Here is a 19,534-nt window from a genome sequence, read left to right on the forward strand (position 1 = left end):
GGCCTGACGCGTGCGGGCTGGCCGCGGCCAATAGGCGCGCCCCATGCAAAACACCGCGCCGGGGGGACGCCGCTAATTGGCTCCGTCGCAAGGGCGGCGGGTCGCGCGCTGGGCTGGGAGCTGGCGCCGCCGCCACCACCACGGGGCCGTGATGGGGCTCGCCAGCCCCGACACCGCCTTCTCCGGTACCAGGCGTGTACCGACTTGTGTCACGGGAGCGACCAAGGCCGGGGCAGGGGGGAAAGTGTGTGCTCTCCGAGGTGCCGTTTCGCTATCTCATTCATTAACAGAGCTCCTAAATTCATAAACCCGCGCCTCCTGCTCCGCCGCCGTTTCTGGGGCGAGGGCAGGACCGGAGTCTCGCCGCTAGCGCGGGATCCAGGGCCCCGGCAGCCAAACGCGCGGGTCGGGAGCAGCCGCTGAGCATCCCCGCCCCGGCGCGCGAGGATCTCCCCACGCGCGCCCCTGGGCACGGTGGGCGCGCATGCGCGGGGGGGCACAGCGCGGGCCGGCGGAGCGACGGCGGCGGCGGCCGGGGCATGTCGGGCGCGCGGGGCGGTGGGCGCGTGGCCCCTCCCCTCGGCGAGCGCGCGGCAGCCGCAGCGGCGGCGGCCGCGGGAGGAGGCGGCGAGGAGGCGGCGCCTGTATCGGCGCTGGAGGTTGTGTCCTTCCTGGGGAAGCTGCTGTGCGCAGTCGCGGCGCTGAAGGCGGCTCTGTACCTGCTCCGCAGAGTGTGCCTAGCGATGGCCTGGAAGTCGGGCGGCGCCAGCCACTCCGAGCTCATCCACAACCTCCGCAGTGAGTCCCGGGGCGGGGCGCCTGGGCTGTGGGGCGGCCGTTACCGGCCGCCCGGTGACCGTTAGCGACCGCGCGCTGCCGCGGCGCCCGACTCGCCGCCAACTGTCACAGGGAGCGGCGCCGGCGCCCGGCCGCGTGTGTCCGTGTTGTCCGTCTGTCCGTCCCTGTATGTGTGTGTCTCTGTGTCCGGCTGGGGGTGTGTCCGTGCGTGCCCGGGCGGGGGGTGTGTGTCCGGGCGGCGGCCGGTGTCGCAGGGCGGGCCGGGCTGTTGTTGCGGGCGGCAATGCGGCGGGCGGGGCGGCACCGATGGCGGTCCCGGAGGGGAAGCGCCGTGCGGCGGCCGTGGCTGTTCCCTGCTCGCCGCGTCCCCCCCCTCCCCGGCCCCGTTCCCGGCTCCTCGTCCCTGTGTGCCTTGTGCGAGTTGAGGCGGGGCCGCGGCGGCAGTGTCGAAGGGCCCGTGATCCACCGCACGCGCCGGGATCGGCGTCCGTCTGGCTTCTCTCCGGCCGGCGGGCGGCGGGAGCTGTGGTGTCGGCGGGCGCCCTCCGCTCTTTCAGGCCTGGGCTGAACAACGCAGCGGGAGCCGCCCGTGTTTGGGAAACGCGCCGAAGAGGCCGCGGCTGTTTGTGTTGGGTGGAAGGGGCGTGTGGCAGCAGTCCCTCCTCCCCCCCTCCCCGGCGGGGTTCGGAGTGGCTCCCCTCGGAGGGGTGGGCTGGGACCGCGAGGAGAGGAGACGAGCTGTCGGGGTTGCGGACTCGTGCTGTGACAGCCGAGCTTTGCGGTGGCTGCCCGGCACTGGGCGCTCCTTGCGCTCACCGAGGGTTTGTGCTGTCCCCGTGCTGAATGTGGAAGGTCTCGGGCGGGCCCTTCTTCGCCGGTGTACTTCAGTACATCCTGAAGTCTGCAGGTCCTGAGAGGACGGAGCGACACCACCTGTACTCAGAGCTTCCATTTTTCGTATTAGCGTAGAATTAACCCGTCTTAAATATACTTACAGTGTCTCTCTTCTCTGCTCCTGGCCTTTTCTCTTTTTCTCAAGTCCGTGTCCTAGACGTAAAAGGACGTAGATTTAGAGCTTGTGTTATGGCAGTCGTCTCCTATTTTAGTGATACTACAAGACCACAGACAAGTTCAGCTATGTGGCCTCCTCGTTATTCTGGAGTCATAGGAGAATCACCCTTGTTATTTTCTCCTTTCTCCTTTTCTTTGCTTATGTTAGATCATCTGATCCTGTGGTCTTTCCCAGTATTTTCTTTTGAGAACTATCACATCCAGCAGAATAATACATGCTGAAGTGACTTTCAGTTTCCTTGTAAAAACTACTAATTATTATAGAATTTCATTGTAAAAATGTGTTTAATAAATAGATAACAACTTCTCTAGTTACAAGAGTTGCAATGCATTTTTTTTGTTTTATTTTGTTCTGCAACTGAAAGGGCTATAAATACTGTTTTAGTGAAATATTGTTCTCTTACACAGCAGGGAAAAACTTTCTGATGTAAAAATCAATGTTAAGCTCCAAAATATATCCAAAAAGCAATTATTGCCAGAATAGTCTGTGGCGCTCAGAACCTGAAGGCAAAACCAGTTTCTTTGTTGCAGAAGACAATGACAGTTTTTCAACACATGGAAGCTGTTTAGGGTGTTGCAAATAATAACAATTACAAAGCTAAAAACCATTGTGGTTAGTACACAGCAATAGTAGTATAGGAAGAGGAAAGTAAAATAGAAGTGCTTAATATTGTAATCTCAAAGTATGCTGTGATGGTAATTTTCTGGAAAATTACAGTCTGTATTTTCCCCCTCTGTGTTTTGCATATGCATACTAAAATGTTTTGAGTGGTGTTAAACAGGGAGATAGTGGATTGGCAATAAAATATTGTGGAAGCACAGAGGCTTTTGATCTTGCAGCAAGATTGTGTTGTCAACTTTGGTGGGACTCTGGTCATGGTGTAGGACTTTATCAGTGCAGAGCAACTGCTGAGTTAAGACCGTAACTTTCAAGTTAGAGTTCCTCAGGTAAGATGATACCCTGTTGCTAAAGTTGGGAACAGATTTAGAAGAAAGTACTGTTTAATATGATACAATTCTCCCAGATATATTTTAACAAACTTAAAAATTATTGGTTACAGAAAGACTAAAATGTTCCAGAGAATTCTTTTGAAGTAGTAGACTCTCTCAATGTATTTTCCCTTCTCTAAAAACAGCTACATAGCATTTACAGCATTTTATGCTAAAAGTAAGAATGCAAACTGGATGAGGTTAATTTGATGTTGTCCGGTGTTTGTCTTGTGTATAACTTAGTAAATGAGTGTGTAATGTAGTGTATGTTTTGCATAACTTAAAGAAAATAATGCCGGTTTTTGTGACACAGTATGTTTTCTACTGCAGCAAATCCTGGTTGAGAGGTTCTTGCTCCTGCCTTTATGCCGCAATTCTTCTCTTGACCATTCTTTTAGAATTGCTTGTGAGGGAGGCAGTGCTGTAAGACTGGGTCACTTTCTCATGACTTGTGAAACATCAAGATTTAAACTCCTCAGTGTCTGTAAGCTGTTGAACTATTATGGTTGGAGAAGCAGTGAACTTTGTTGTGGGTAAATGCGGACTGGGGAGAATGGGAATTTATTAATCTGGTTTTGCTTCCAAATAAAAACATCATTGGAAGATTCCTGTAGGCTACATGTTCTTTTCCTTTAAATCAGCAATAAAGATTATTTTTCATTATAAGTTGTTGTTGATAGTTACTATTGCTTCTGTTTTGTGGCAATAAAGTTCTCCATTTCATGACATTTGCTTTAGTGCTCGCTTCACTGTTGCCTTAACTATAGAATTAACTTTTCTGTAGTGGTAACAATGATTGTGTTAGGGCAGTGACAAGTAATTTTGGGTATTTGCAATGCAGATTTAGGCAATTATTCTTTATAAGCCTTATCTTTGCTGTCCTGTCTTAAAAGGGACAAACTATTAAAGAGGGCCCTGGAATTTTCTTCAGTACATGCTTAGGGACAAGTGACTAAAGAATATTGCAGTACATTGTTTTGGTTTCTGATTTTTAACTTTGTAAACAGGTTTTTTGCACTGTTAATTTGAGGCATCATAGACGCACAATTTGACATACACAAAATAAACCTGTTTAAAACACACTCTTCACAACAAAAATGCTGTCCTTGAATGTGCTGTTGCTATGAGCTGTTCAGCTGCTTTGTTTCAGTGATTCTTGAAAGTACTTCTAAGTTTTAAAAAATCCCTTTTTTAAATCCGAATAATTCTTTCTGCATTAAAGCTACTTAAAACACCTATTTTTCACCTTTACAGAGTAATTATCTGAATCTTTGCTTCTTCCTAACTGAAAATAGTTGAACATACACCTTCAAATTTGGGTAAATTTTGCCCCTAAAATATATTTAAAGTAAGACCTTTTAGCAGACAGCATTTCTAGGAAGCTATCTAAATGCAGGTTACTGTGGGGATAGAAATCATGCTAAACACAGAAATAATTGCCTGTGTTTAAATAAATAACTCTGACAGGAGTTTCTTTTTATTGTGAATCTTCCACATAGAGGTGCTGAGGAAGGAGGAAAATAATTGGTGAGTTATTTACTGTTATCTTGCTTGGTTGAAAGTATTTTGATTTTAAATCTGTAACTTTTTTTTCCCCTCCCTCTATATCTTCAGCTATCTGCTGATAGGTCACTGTTAGATCATTTCGATTTCCTTCTGTCTTTCATACTTGGGCTTTTGCCAGGTCCTGTTACTTTACATGCCAACATCTTAGAAATCAGCTTTTCTTTCCCACCTGAAGGACTGAAAAACTGGTTTCCTGTCCAATCAGGACAATCCACAAACAACCAAAGTTCATTAAGTTTCCTTATTGTGCCTTTTTCCTCCAGTCAGTATGTCATGCTGCCGTATGACAAGCTTGCTTTGCTTAATTCTCTGATCATGTTGTGCCAGTGGTGTTTTCATCACCTATACCTGCTCTTGAATCCACATTTCTCAGTGAAAGTGAAGGTGAGTTAGCTTGGCTGTGGCTAACCTTCAGATGTTGTTAACCATCTGTGGATTTGTTTCTTGCTACATTCTTTTACCTTCCTCACCTAATAAACTTGTATCACAAAAGGTATTAACTCTAATTTATAAGATGCCACAAATTCCATAGAATTTTGCACCTCGCATAAGACCAGAATCCTAATTTTTCAGTGTAAATGATGCTTCAAATCAGTATATACTCAAATATTATCAGGGTTTGAGAATTCTATTTTTAAACACGTTAAAGATATTTCTCCAAGTGTTTTAATTATTTAGATGTTAAATAATTTAAAATGACATCTTGGCATGCTTTGTCATCATGAAGGCTTATCTACAATGAATCTGCACCTTTGGTGCTGGTTTCTGGTTGCTGAGGACAAATCTCTTTGGGAACTGCCATGAATGGGAAAGCATCAGATATAGTAAGCCTAAGCTAGGTTCAGCAAGAAGTAAACATTGGTTTTGTTTTGTTTATTTTCCCCGTCATGTTTTTTCCCTTGGTTTATCCAAATCTCTTTTACATCTATCTAATTTTGCATAAGGAAGAGTAATGTAACTTGGATGAACACGAAGAAGGGAAATAATAATGGAAAATTAGACCAAATTTAATGACTCCCCTGTACAAGCACTTGCGCTGCCTGTTGGGTGCATTCATCATAAATGTATTGAGGTTTCAGTGACTGAGCATTGTAACTTATGACCAGGTAGTGAAATGGTTGGAAATTGAACTATTTTTTAAATTAAAAATGAACACATCCACTGATATGTTAATTTAAAAATATCTAAAATTTCTTAAATTTGGTTCACGTCTCAGGTGGCAGACTTGAAATCTGTGATGCTATTTTTTGGAGCATTGAGATTTTAAAAAAATTTTGTTAGCAAGTAATTTGAATCATTGCCTAAAGGAGTTGCTGTAAAACTTTTTTATTTTTAAGATTTAAGTGTTTGTGAAATGTTTTGAAGGAATTTCTACACCCTTGATCTTTTAAGAGGCAAGCCTTTGAGTAAATCAAGACAACGAAATATCCCAGATAATAGGAAATGATAACAGAAACAAAAAAACCCAACCCAAATTTAAGAACATTCATCACGTTTTATTGGTGTGTTAATTAAGATTGTGTTCTTAAGTGGTTCTTTTGTTGTTGGCATGTTGGCATGTTTTTTTTTCCCTTAATGTTAGACAGGGTGTCAGTGTAATGTTAAAAACATACCCATACTTTCCCAGAAACTCCCAAAATCCAGTGCATCAAAGTCCAAGTCCTCAGTCATTCAAGGAAAAAAGAGGGCATTTTTTGGCTGATTGTTTACATCAAAATCTTTATAATGCCTAATAAATAATTTTAATTAAAAAATGTTTAGTTCTTTTGCTTGATTGAAGATACATTTTTATTTTTGTATGTGGATATAATGGCATGGTACGATTTTTTCCTGGTGGTTTGCAGCTGCCTAGTAATCCATAGCAAAATGGAAATGATACTGCAAATCTGTCCAAAACAGGTCATTACTGTTGCATGTAGGCATTTTAAAAAGAGGGAATCTCCTATGGTTTGCCTTCAATATAATTCCAAGCTTTTCTTTTAATGCTACTGTTTCTTTCATCCTGATGTGGTCTCAAGAGATCACTAAGAGTACTGGAAAGCCTAGAAAGAAATGCATAATATTCATGCTCTTTAGAATTATTGTTTATTTGAATATTATCCCTCAAAGTCATGTTCTTTAGTGCTACATAACACTTTAAATAATTTTATTAAATTTTTTATTAGGTTAATTTTAATAATGTTTTAAATTTTAATTTAAATTACCAACATTTGACAAAAACAAAGTGAACTCTTTCAAAGCTTGAGATCAGTAAACTGTGGACTTCTCCTGGACTGGCTGACTTGTGAGTTATGTTTTAAGACTTCAGAACCTGAATACTTCAGTAGTGGACTTGAGCACAAAATAGTTTTAAATGCTTGCACTGTTGAAATATAGCTTCAGAAATTCTTCCTAATTTCTGCTAGTTGGACAGCTCTTCGTCATTTTGTTCCAAGACTCAGGGTTATGTTTTTCTGATTTTCTGATCCTCAGTTTTCGTGTAGTACTAGTGCTTGTCTTAATGAAACCACCTTCATAATAACAAACTGTTCATGTGGTCTAGCTGCTGGTCTTAACAGCATTGGCTTTTCTGAAAACAGATCTGCAGAGTGGTTGCATGGAATCTGCTCAGTAAGGTGTGAGATGTGCACCATCTGCCTTTCTTTACAGATCTACTAAAGCTGTAAGTAGTTTTGCCTCAAGCTTTGCTGTGAAGAGAGTTCCTTGTCTATCTGTCTGATCCAGCTAAGTTTGTCTTAACCTCTGCAACATTTTTTAGTTACTACTGATGGTTGTTGCCAGTTTGTATTGAGCTCTTCAGTTTTGAGTTTCCAAGTGATGTGTAGGTGAAGTTCAGTCCTCTCAAATGTTGAGGTGATTGAGGAGTGCTTGGAGGTTGTCTCCTTCATCTGCACACCGGTGTTAAAGTTCATTGGAAGGTGTGGTTTTATGGTTTTGCATGCTGATACCAACCTTAAAGTTACTTTCTTCTTTCATGTACTCCCCAAAGTTTCTTCATTCAGTGCTAATACAGATGGAGACAAAATCAACATAACCATTAAGGTAAATGTGAGTGCATTGCAGAGAACTTCTGTCTAAATCTGTGTGCTGGAAGGCTGTGTTAGCAGGCTTTTCTCCTCCCCCAGAGAAGAAAATGGTTAATACCAACTTTGCAACACTGGCCTACAGCAGGAGGGGGCAATACAGCTGTGGTTAAAATGCCTAAATTAGTTACCCACAGACTTTCAGATCCATGAAAATAAGTAGAAAACTCTTACCCGTTATACCAGAATGGATGGATTGTTTTTGAAGGTGATTATTATTAAATAGAGAAGAAATACTACCTTGAAGTAAAAGTGAAATGTTGACAGGTAAGTTTGTATTTAACTGAAGCTTACTAGTATACTAGTTGGTTGTGTCGAGCCTAGCTTATGATTCCCATGTTGTTTTACCTCTGCAGGTTTTGAGTAGCATTTAAATGGTAATTGAATATTTTTCATTATTATTATTATTGTTATTACTATTATTACTATTATTGCTATTATTACTATTATTATTCCCATTATTTTTAGTTTCTGTCACTTTGGGGTTTTCATGGGATTTGACATTTGTGTTTAACTTCTGGACTGTAAGATTAGCTCTGATGCACCCTTGCTTTCCCCAGTCTTTCTGTTGTTTTGTCTCTGAATGATAGACTCTTAACTGATTCCTTCCAGTGAGTTGTATGCAACATCCTGTTTGGATAATGTATTATTTTGAATCCAAATCATAGTGACGTTAGATAGGCAGCTGAAAGTTTGAGACAAATAGCTCTTAAATTATCAGCAAAATACAAGAAGTTTGCATGTATGAGTGGTATAAGAAACACTTGTTTACAAACACCTACTTTCTTAAGCACAAAGAGCTTTGTATGTTTTAGGGTCAGTGTCCGTTACTGGATTTTATGTGCTGATGCGTCACTTCTTGCTCAAAGTGCTTTCTTTGTGTTCATGCTTTACAGTGAAGTCTTGCTATGCTCGTTACTTAAATAAAAGTTTATTAACTGAGTCATGTTCTTTCCCATCTTTTCTTCCTCTGCCCAAACAAAAAGACCTTGACTTTAAAAATGTTGGTTGATCAGGTGCTTAAAACCAATGAACTTCACATTGCTTGCGAATCAGGATGTGGTTCTGTTCCAGCCCACTTTGAAAGTTGCTAGCTGATTTGCATGGGTCGGATGGAGACTGTCATTTGACACGGTTCTGCACTATATCTATGTCTCTAAAAGTGGGAGGCATGGGTTAGACAGATGGACCATTAGATGGATAAGACTGGGTGGTAGCACTCAAAAGAGTTGTCAAAAGCTCAACATCTGAGTGTAGACCACAACGAGTAGTGTTCCTCAGGGGTCAGCACTTGAACTGGTGTTGTTTAACTTTGTCAGTGACATTGACAGTGGAATTGAGTGCACCCTCTGCAAGTTGGTTGAGAGCGACCTGTCCTGGGCTGCATCCAAAGCAGCATGGCCAGCAGGTCAAGGGAGGCAATTCTGCCCTCTACTTTACTGTGGTGAGACCCCACCTGGAGTGCTGCATCCAGCTTCAGGGCCCCCAACATAGGAAGGACATGGGTCTGTTGGAGTGAGTCCAGAGGATGGCTGGATGGCCATGAAGATGATAAGAGGGCTGGAGCACCTCTCCCGTGAAGGCCGTCTGAGAAAGGTGGGGTTGTTTAGCGTGGAGAAGCAAAGGCTCCAGGAGACCTTACAGCAGCCTTCCAGTACCTGAAGGGGGCCTACAACAGTGCTGGAGAGGGACTTGTATTTACGAGGGCATGTAGTGATAAGACAGTGTGGGGAAATGGCTTTAAACTGAAGGAGAGTAGGTTTAGATTAGATATTAGGAAGAAGTCCTTTACAGTGAGGGTGGTGAGGCACTGGAACTGGGTGTCCAGAGTAGTTGTGAGTGTCCTCTCCCTGGAAGTGTTCAAGGCCAGGCTGGATGGGGCTCTGAACAACCTGGTTTAGTGGAAGATGTCACTGACCATGGCAAGGGATTTGGAGCTAGTTAACCTTTAAAGTCTCTTCTGACCCAAGCCATTCTATGATTTGTCACATCAGTAATTTTAATCTACATGAATTAATCTTTTCTAACATAAAGCTGTATGTACTTTGTGTTATGTCTTAAGGACCTCTGTATGATTTAAAAACATCAGTGTTTTTCTGAAAATTGATCTTTATGAGTGAAGTATTCTGCAGTGGTTATGGAGAAAGTAATCTGAAAAGAAGCTGAACTATGTAGATGCTGAAGTAGTTGCACAGTAAATGGTTTTGGGATTTCAATACATAAAGTCAGCCACAGGAGGTATTTGAGTAGGTGTTATAGTTTGTATAGTAAGCATGTGTGCTGGATCATGTGGCAATGACACATCCTCTTTTCCGATCTGGAAGCCAGTATTGGTGTAAATGTTGACTGCCAGTATTTTATGGTTTGGTTAGAAATGTGTTTGATCAACAGTCAGGATACCATCAGTGATGTAGGCAATTCTTTGAAACATAAGCACTTCAGTAATGCATTTGTTGCTAAATAAAAGATAAAATAAAAAGATAGCTTGTTTACTTGTTTGAAGTCCATGGTGCATTTTCAGACTCTTCTTTACTTGCTCTCTGACAGCCAACTGCCCAGTTTCCCGGGTTACACTCAACAGTGATAAATTCCCACCTTCAAGTCTAAGGACTGCTCTGAGCTCTTTTCCTGTTTTCATAGTGTTATTTGTGGAAAAGAGGCAGACCAGAGAGAGTTTTCAAAACATGCTCCAATTATGTCAAGTTGTCATTGCCACAGCCTCTGCTGAGAGTAACTCTTGAACTTGGCATGCAGTGCTTCACTTTTAAGTACTTACTTTTCGGCTTCAGCCCTTTGAAGCTTGGAAGTTGCACTGATATAACTCTGTTTTATTTGAGTTTACTTTTTATTTCAAGCTGTCAGTGTGTTTGTGTATTATCCTTTGCTTGTAAACACTTTAATATCTGATTTGTTTGCAGTACTGATTAGTAGTCTTGAAACCCAACAGTATCGTCAAGGAGAGTTTTCTGTACACATTATAATTGGAAAGGATATTCTACCTATATGCATGTAATTGTGAATCATTTTTTTGCAATAGAGAGCTTCATTTTAAGAGTTAGGAAATGTTTTTAATTAGCATTTTATTAATAGTTAATTTCTTTTTGATTGTTTTGGTTTTTTGGTAGTTAGAGATGGCATTAAATTAGAATGTCTTGTTTGCAATATACGCTTCTATTATTGGCTTCTTTAGGGGATATACTTGTTTTCTGGACTTAATTGAGAATTTGATGGAGACATGTTCCAGACAGAATTAAGATCCTGGCAGCTGGTCATCTTGCGACTGACTGTTGCAGGAAAGAAAGGACTGTTTTTGGAGTTCGGTATCTTGCAGTTGCTATGTTTCTCTACATTCAGCAGTGAGACTAAGAAAAAAAAATCGTATTGTTATCAACACAATAAAACTTACAGCTAAGTCAATATTGACTTTACTGTTTAGAGCTTGATTGCTTTTCTTAATTCCCACCTAAAATTTGATGTTTTTTCCATTGTATAATAAGCAAATTTGAAAGCAGTCTTAATCTATGGGGGAATAGCTGAGAGGGTGTTGGTTTTTTCATGAGGATGGAGCGTTATTCAATAATTGAAATCAATGGCTGACACCAGATTCAGCTTCTCCCACAGGTTCTTCTGGGGACTGAGTATGGGTAACTTTCTTCAATTCTTATTTACTGGTGAAAAATATGACAATAATCAAAAACAGTACAACAGTCAGCAAATCTCATGAGTGTTTGCTGAATGACAGCATCCTGAATGCTCAAATAGAGCATTATGTAGATAATAATGTAGAATATTAGTATTTTCTGTTTTTAGGGGTATTTTGTAATTTGCCTGTCAGTGTAAGCATCTTATTTGGTAGTTGTATGTACTTTGACTGGAACTAAATTTTGTGAAATTAGAGAAGGCTCTTGGCCTTACCATAAGGCCCTGCACTTGCGTTTCCAAGCTGGAACCTTGTTCTGTGTGTTCTCTGCATATTTATTCCAGGAGGCACAAAAGGAAAGAGCAGGTGGTTACCTGTAGTTCTAGAATATGTGCATCTATCTGCATGTCAAGAAATAAATTACTATTTTAGACCTTCTGCGAGTGCTTCTCAGCGACTGCTTTTTGACATCCCTTCAGCCCCCTAGAGCCTTTATCTCCTCACTTTTGTTATAATCACCTGGATTATTCTCCTTTTTAAAAAAGTGCATTTGGTTTGGAGATACTAATTCTTAGTGATTCCTAATGAAACTCTAAGAGTAAAATTTTGATTTTTTTTGTTTCTATGCTTTGTTCACAGAACTACTGTACAACTAATTCAACTAATTTCAAGTGGTCAGGGAAAACTTTTTTTCTCCTTACTGTCCTATGTTGTTAGTGCCAATGTGTTAATGGATTGGTTTGTTTGTTTTCTTTTGGGTACAATTTTGCTCAGTAAGTAAACTTATGAACTGCTGCAAATGTCTACTGGCTCAGATTTAAAACTTTGCGTTGAAATGAGTTTCCTCTAACTGAATACTGCTGTACTATTCAGTTCAAAATGAAGTCAAAGAACAGGATATATGTAATGTGTGGGGACAGTGAGGGGAGTGTATGCTTTTACTGGGACTTACCAGATACAGAAATATTTCTAAAAAATAATATTTTTAGAAAAGGAATGGTTTTGCTTAATAATTTCCTTAGTGATAGTATATTCCTTTTGCAGTTCTATGTGATACTTTGTTTTCAGACCAAAAAGGAGTCCTGTCTGGGGAGTTATTTTGCTCTCTGAATTCAAGCCTATTTTATATAGGATAGTTAATTCTGGACACAGATAGTAGATAAGAAAAAAAGACAGGAAAATCCTATGATTAATAGGTGTAGTTGGGAGCACCCAGTAAACAGTCAGGAAAGTCTCTGCAGAAGTTAGCCCAGTCCTGGGCACAGGTGTGTTTTGTTGGTGGTACTCCAAAAAAACCCACTGGTGCAACTTGCAGACAATCTTACAAAAGTTCCATAATCTGATTTCCTTGTTTTGGGTTAGATTTTAATGGTGCTCAAGTGATCTTTTTTTTTTTTCTTTTAAAGTATAATTTTGCAAATAAATCCATATTTAAAGAACGTAGTAAATGCAGAAATCCATCTTTGAAATGTTAGTTATTTGGAGTTTATATTATGTCTTTAGTGCAAGTAATTAGTTAATTCCTTTCATTTGTTTTCCAGAGTTTTCTGTTATTCATAAATGGCTCTTCAGAACTTAAAAAAAATAGAATTATCAATGTTAAAAAACCCTTCAGTAAAATTGCAAGGAAAAATGGCTGCTTGTGACATTTTACATGCATGTGCATTTATATTTTATTTTGAAAAGTGAACAAAGATTCAGACTGAGACCAAAGACACTTTGGTCTCAGTCTGCCCCAGCATAAGAATTCTGATTCTGTAGGAGTTTCTTTACAAAAGGATTTTTTTCTTTGCTAACACAAGACAAACAGGTCTGGAAACCAAAATACTGAGCAACAGTGCTTCAACGTCACGTTTCTAACTTGGCTTGTGTATACTTTTCAATAATTACTTGCATAGCTTCTTAGAAATATGAAGTGTATCTTGTTTGGTGCGTATAGTAATACAAATTTCTTGCTGACTATATTTTCAGGAATATCAAAAGTGTGCATGAAGTTGAGTTTTCCTAGGGGATAGATCTTTGCAAATGGTTTTAGAAAAGCACTGTAACTGCTGGGAAAGTCTTGTTCAAAATTCACTGGCTTAAGCATCGCTTGATCTCTGGATCCCAAATTTGATTTTAGTATCACAGAAGGGTTTGGGCTGGAAGGGGCCTTTAAAGATGATGTAGTCCAACCCCTGCCATGGACAGTATGATGAGGGGAAGAGTGTTAGAGATCTGTGTAAGGCACTTGATTTCTCACAAAGCTATGAATATGTTAGCACATTTCACAGACTCCTGCACTGCAGAAGAGAAACAATGCCTTCAATTCTATATATATTTGTTTGTTTATAGAAAATGGAATAATCAAAACAGACAAGGTATTTGAAGTAATGCTGGCTACAGACCGTTGCCACTATGCAAAGTACAACCCTTACATGGACTCTCCACAGTCTATAGGTAAGAGCATCTTGCAAAAGTGATTGAGATTGTTTTCATTTGTGTAATTGTGATTGCTTTTGTCATTTATGTGTTATGAATGTGAAAATATTTTTTTTAATTTGGAAGATTGTTTAGTTCTTCATCAGTTTATTGGATACCTTTTAACTAAGTTTCAATTTCTTGTGGGTTGCAGTTGGCATATTTGGATATACCGGGTAGAGAGGTGTTTTTCAGCCAATATTAATATGTGTTTATTTTTGAAACCACAGCAATTTGTGATGGTGCAGCTGATGTAAATACTTAAAAACAATTTGCTTCCAGTTTATGATAGAAACAGTCTCTATCTTAGAAATTATTCAATTGGGACCAATGCAAAGTTTCTTAAACCATTATGTGTAATCTTTAAAAATAGGCTTTGTATAGTTAGGTGTACTGATAGGACAGTTATTTCCCATCCAGGTCCCAGTTTGTCTTTCCAAGACAAGGGAATGAACTATGTAAATGTACTAATTTATTTTTTCTTGATCTTCTCCCTGTCTTTAACAGTATGTGGTGAGTGAATTTTATTAGGATTTTGTTAGTTGTGCAGGAAAATAAAAAAATATTTTAAGATACATGCCCAAAGGCTTATGTATCTTTGCAAAAATAAATATAAGTGAGCATTGCTCCCATTCTTATAGGTGTTTGTTCTCATTTGCTGTTTGCAAAATGCACAAGGTTGTTCTCCAAATGTTCTATGGTCTCCATCACATGAAACTCAAACTAACAAATTCAAGTCTCTATATAGGGGCTAAGTGAAAAAGGAATTACATTATTCTGGGAGACATTACTCCTCTGAATTGAACATACTTGATCAATATGTGATATTAATTCGATGTATAGTGGAAAAATGGAGATTGTAATTGTGGTCAAGGATAAAACCTTTTTTTTTTTCCTGTCCAGAGTTGACACAGCATAGCTTTGAGCTGATGTACCATAACTCACTTCTGATGTAGAGTACCTTTGTAACTGCTGGGGTGTGGATGTTGTACCCTGAATGAGAGTGACAATGAAGGTGTTGCATTTTACAGTCAAGGTAATAAAGATTGTAAGGTTGCTGTCTGAACAACAATGAACATTTTCCATTCTCTTGTTTTACAGGTTTCCAAGCAACAATCAGTGCTCCACATATGGTAAGCTTTAAAGCTAGGTGATTAGTATAGGTTTTATTTTATAATTTTTAAATAAAAATTTATAAGCATTTTTATAAACATCCAGATGCTTTTGAAATAAAATATTTACCCTAGTAAATTTAATGAGTAGTTGATTGCAGTGATGCTGTTGTGAACTGCCTAAAGGGAGTGAGTAGAAAAGATTGATCAAAATTTTTCTTGCAGATGTACAGTAATAGGATGAGGGGTAGTGGGCCAAAAAATGCAACATAGGAAATCTGATTAGTTTCTAGAATAAAAAAAAAACTTTGAGTAATGTTAAGTACTGAAACAAGCTTTGCAGCTTGTGGAAATTCTGTTCTTTGATATACAAAGAAGCTGACTGAACAGGGCTCTAAGCAGCCTTATTTAAAATGCCCATGTATTGAAAGAGGACTGGACCAGAAGATTTCCAGAGATCTTCCAATGTAAATTACTCTGTAATTTATATAAGAATTCAGGAGTGGATGACAGGGATTTCTGTAGTACGGTATTGCTGTATGCCTTTAAATCTTTGGACCAGGAAAAAGATACATTGTACTGAGTTGCAGGTTTTTTTGCCAAGTGGTTTGAGATCAGGGTGAGTGTTCCAGTTGGGATTCCAGTGCATGCATCTAACGCAGATGTAATTTTTCTGTGTTTCTTTATTTGAGATAAAAAGTGAATAGGTGCATGTATTTTGTCTTTTCATTATTTGGAAAGTGTCAAAACATAGTAAAAGTCTGCTTCTCTTGACTAAAAGCTGTGTAGTTGGCTTAGAATTTACTTAGTTATCAATATAAAAAATCAGGAATTTTGTATAGAAATATTAACAATATTATTCAAGAAAAGACAGAAAAAAGTACTGTTGCTAGGGGGAAAAATAAATATTAATTATGCTTTAAAATTTTAAGTCCCTCCAGTCATTATTTTTCCAATGCTTAACACTAATAGTATATGAAGTGTCAGAGCAAAAAGGCAATATATCCTCTAAGCAAATATTAACAGTGAATGTTCTAACAGGGAATGTTCTAATTATTTCTGTTTTCTGGGTAGGATGGATTAAGCTGAAAGAGTGTGGTAATGGCTATCTCTGAAACATGAAAGAACAAATTGGTTTTTTACTGTGCAGCCTAAGCTTAGTTTATGTACTGGTCCACCACATAGAAAAGCAAAAGTCGTCAAGTGTATCTATAGACTACTGCATTCCATACATGAGCCTGGCTATCTGCCTTTGGAAAAGACAACTTCTTTTTCCTATTCTTTGATACAGCAAGTGTGCAGGTAATACAGGAGGTAGTTTCAATAGCCATTTTCCTTGATGCTCTGGAGCTACCTTCTTCCTAGCTAGCTTTCGTCCCAGCTTATTCCAGTGCATATAGCATAATGATAAGCTTTATTGGCCGTATACTGCCAGAATAGTAAGAGTCACCAGACTTGAGGAGAAATAAACTGATTTATCGTGTCTTTCCCAATATATAAATAGAGTCTGTGCTAGAAGCTTGAATGGTCAGATGAGGCTTTGTATATGGATGCTAATAAAAAAAAATACACTCATGAAATTTGTTGAAGACAATGAAGTAACAATGATTATATCATGTAGTTAACTCCTTCCCCCTCCCCATTCTTTGTAATAGAAATTATTCTGAAATTTCTTATACAAATGCTCTGGGCATTTCCCAAAATCTCTGAAGAAATGAACATATCTTGAGTAAAACAGACATTTAAAATAATTTGAAATTTTCTCTCTCTGTCTTCTCTTAGCATGCATATGCACTTGAACTTCTGTCTGATCAGTTACATGAAGGAGCCAAAGCACTTGATGTAGGATCAGGAAGTGGAATTCTTACAGCATGCTTTTCACGAATGGTGAGTTATATAATTTAATCACTTGATCATCAGAACTGCTTGAACTCAAGTGTAACTGAATTGCAGAGCAAAAAAAAGCATCCTTCATAGTGGATTGAAATATATAGAAAATAATTTACTCTCCTGGGTGTGATTGGTACCCATTTGGTGTGGTAGCTGATAGTAGATGTTCAAGTTAAATGGTTCAATAAATTGTGTAATGGTAAAGAAACTGGCTAGTGAAGAAGTTTGGGGTTTTTGGATTGTTTTGAGTTTTTTAATGATTGCATTTTAGTTGTTGCTTTATATCTTGAAGGAAAAAGATGTTTGTCTTGAACAATTCAGTTTTTGTTATCTTGTGTGACTATGGATGTTCTCATTGTGATAAATTGTCACGGATTCGTGATGTGATGAGAGCTTTGTGACTTTTGAGTCTTAAAAGAATCCTATATATATACAAGAAAATATCTTGTATATATAAATTTTCTTTGAATTTAATTGCTTTCTTTTCTTGTTATATTGCACAAACATTACTGTAAGTGTCCATTTAACCTTTTATAAGCTAGATATTAATTTGTATTTTACATCTTCGCCAAGTAACTTAATCTCAGTTGTGTTATTCAACCTGTACCTAAGGAATTTTCTGTGTTCTTTCCTATCTTACATCGGGGAAAAAAAGGTTTAAAAATTTGGGGTTTAGTGGCTGTAGCTATAGTATTGTTAGACTGATTCATGAAGGGAAATATAATCAGTTCTTCCTTCTCTGTTCCAGGGCTTTATAATTGCTTTATGGCTAGTAGAGACCTTCATTAAACTGCCGACTAGATCTTTTGTTTTGTCTTTCTGCAAAGTCAATTCGAAATGTGTTGATACATATGATAATTTCTCATTTAAGTTTCTTTGCTACTTACTTTTCTGTTTTCAAGCGCCAATCTGAGTCTACAAAAACTTCTGTTTCCCACTGTTAAGAATTAGCTAAGAATGTTTAGGACTGGTCAATACACTTGCAAAAGTATTTAGGTTTCTAAGTATTAGCTGCAAAATTACAAAAAACAAAAAAAAAGTAGTTAACCAAACTGCAGTTTAGAGGAAATCTTAAATGGCACTTAACTTTCTGCCTATTATTTTTGGTCTGACTGTGTAGTCAGTAATCAAGTGCTAGCATGGGAACGCCAATCCTTCAAGCATTAAAACTTTTGTCCAGGCTATATGTATTTCTCACTGAAGTTATGAATGCATAAAGGAATAGCCATTTTCAGTAGGACATGCTAAATTGTGGTTGTGCACTTTTCTCTACTAAAACAGCTGTGGAGAAGTCAGAACCAGCACAAAAAGGAAATCTCTTTCCAATTTTGGTGAAGTTAATCCCTCTATCTTTTTATTGCCATATGAATGTCATGTGCCTCTTATGAATCCTCCATGGTAGTTTGCAGTGGAATGCCTTACAGACATGTGTGTTGGAAAAATTGAGTAAATGCTTTCGTTCTGCTTGACAGCATTACTAACAGTAACAAAAACTTGAAAGAAGTATATTATGGAAATTAATGGTAGAGTGTTTTGCCACCAAAATTTAGTTGGGGATGTGCTTTTTGTGACTATGTTGATGTTGCTTCTCAGTCTACTTGAGATCTAGAATTAGTAGCTCACATTTGTGGCACAAGTGCCTCAGTGCCCATAGATGACAACTGTAGTCTTATGATGATAATCTCATTTGTGGTACCTCTGGGAAAGCTTTATGTTTACTTAGACTAGTAAAGCATCTTTAAGATTATTGTTTGGATTTTCATGGTGAACTTCTGTGATAGACTTATCTACATAGCTTGCAAAATTAAGTTTATTTACTTTTGAAGGTTGCTGGCAAATCAAATTAATTGCAGTTTTCATTCTGTCAGTACTGGATTTATGAAAAGAGTGGGGTATATTTTTATTCCTAACATGGAGATCCCAAAAACTGTGCCATCTTTCTGTTGTCTCAATTGGATGCATTTCACAGTTCCAAGGTAATACACAGAGGTGACTGATGAGGACTCAGCAAAATGGACTGTCACATGCAGCAGGTGGTTCTCTTACTTTATCAGGCTATTTCATGCTCTGACCATTTTGCTAAATTTTCATTTCTGTTACATTACTGTTTGGAGTACACTGGATCTTTTGACAGCTTATAGTACAACTGACTGCCAGGCATTCCTCCAAACAGCAACCCATGGCTGTCACAGTGAAAACTTGCTCTGTGTCTTGCTCTGTTGCAAAGGGTGGTGGTCTTCCACTCAGACGAGAAAAGCTAACACTGCGCTTTTAATGTTTTTAACATAGGACTTGTTCATAATAAAACAAAAAAAAAACCTCCCCAGGATAACCAGTTATTAATTTTCCATGTCTTAACAACATTAAAATGTAAGATACAGAAACATAAACAATTCAGATGCATCATCTGCATTCAGATGTGTCCAAAGATAGTTGTTAGGCAACATGGGCTGCTGCTATGACATACTCTGCCATTGTGTTCTTTGGATCCTGTTAAAAATGGTCAGATTTTTGATTTGGATTTGGATTGGTTTTGAATATTTTTTTCTATACTAAAGGCAAAATTCTAGAAGAATTACGTGTAATGGAGAGGTTTTTGTTAGTAGACCTCTTTCCGCCCCCCTCAGAATACAGAGATTTTGTGACCTTTTTTGAGTTATGAGCTCTCAGAAGTTCCACTCCTCCTGTGGAAGAGAGCTGTAAATCTGAAAGTAGATTCATGAATGTAAGGATAAGTGGAAGGTAATTTGTCCCTGACTGGTAGTTGCAGCATTTGCTTCTGAAAGAATAGGACTCTTGAGATAATTTAGAATAAAAGGCATGATTTAGTCTTTGAAGTAAGGTCTTCTCTAGAAAAACCTTAATTCTTAGTAAGTTTTGTTTAGTGTGAAAGGAGATTAGTTTTAGTCTTTGTTCTTGACGTT

At 39.0% G+C, this 19,534-nt stretch overlaps 1 protein-coding gene across 4 annotated transcripts in view; it reads left to right on the plus strand.

The window, feature by feature from the left end:
* Positions 1-136: 136 nt before the first annotated feature.
* Positions 137-19,534, plus strand: part of PCMT1 (protein-L-isoaspartate (D-aspartate) O-methyltransferase) — a 36,972-nt gene continuing 17,574 nt past the window's right edge. For 3 of the 4 annotated variants that reach the window (XM_032101837.1, XM_032101836.1, XM_032101838.1), the window contains exons 1-4: positions 540-798; positions 13,483-13,587; positions 14,710-14,741; positions 16,503-16,607. In XM_032101837.1, coding sequence (XP_031957728.1) covers positions 540-798; positions 13,483-13,587; positions 14,710-14,741; positions 16,503-16,607 — 501 coding nt within the window. Of the gene's footprint in view, positions 261-539; positions 799-13,482; positions 13,588-14,709; positions 14,742-16,502; positions 16,608-19,534 lie in introns of those variants that run through there. The other variant, XM_032101839.1, reaches the window with a different exon arrangement.

This window comes from Corvus moneduloides, chromosome 3, assembly GCF_009650955.1.
Source record: "Corvus moneduloides isolate bCorMon1 chromosome 3, bCorMon1.pri, whole genome shotgun sequence".
Classification (NCBI taxonomy): Eukaryota; Metazoa; Chordata; class Aves; order Passeriformes; family Corvidae; genus Corvus; species Corvus moneduloides.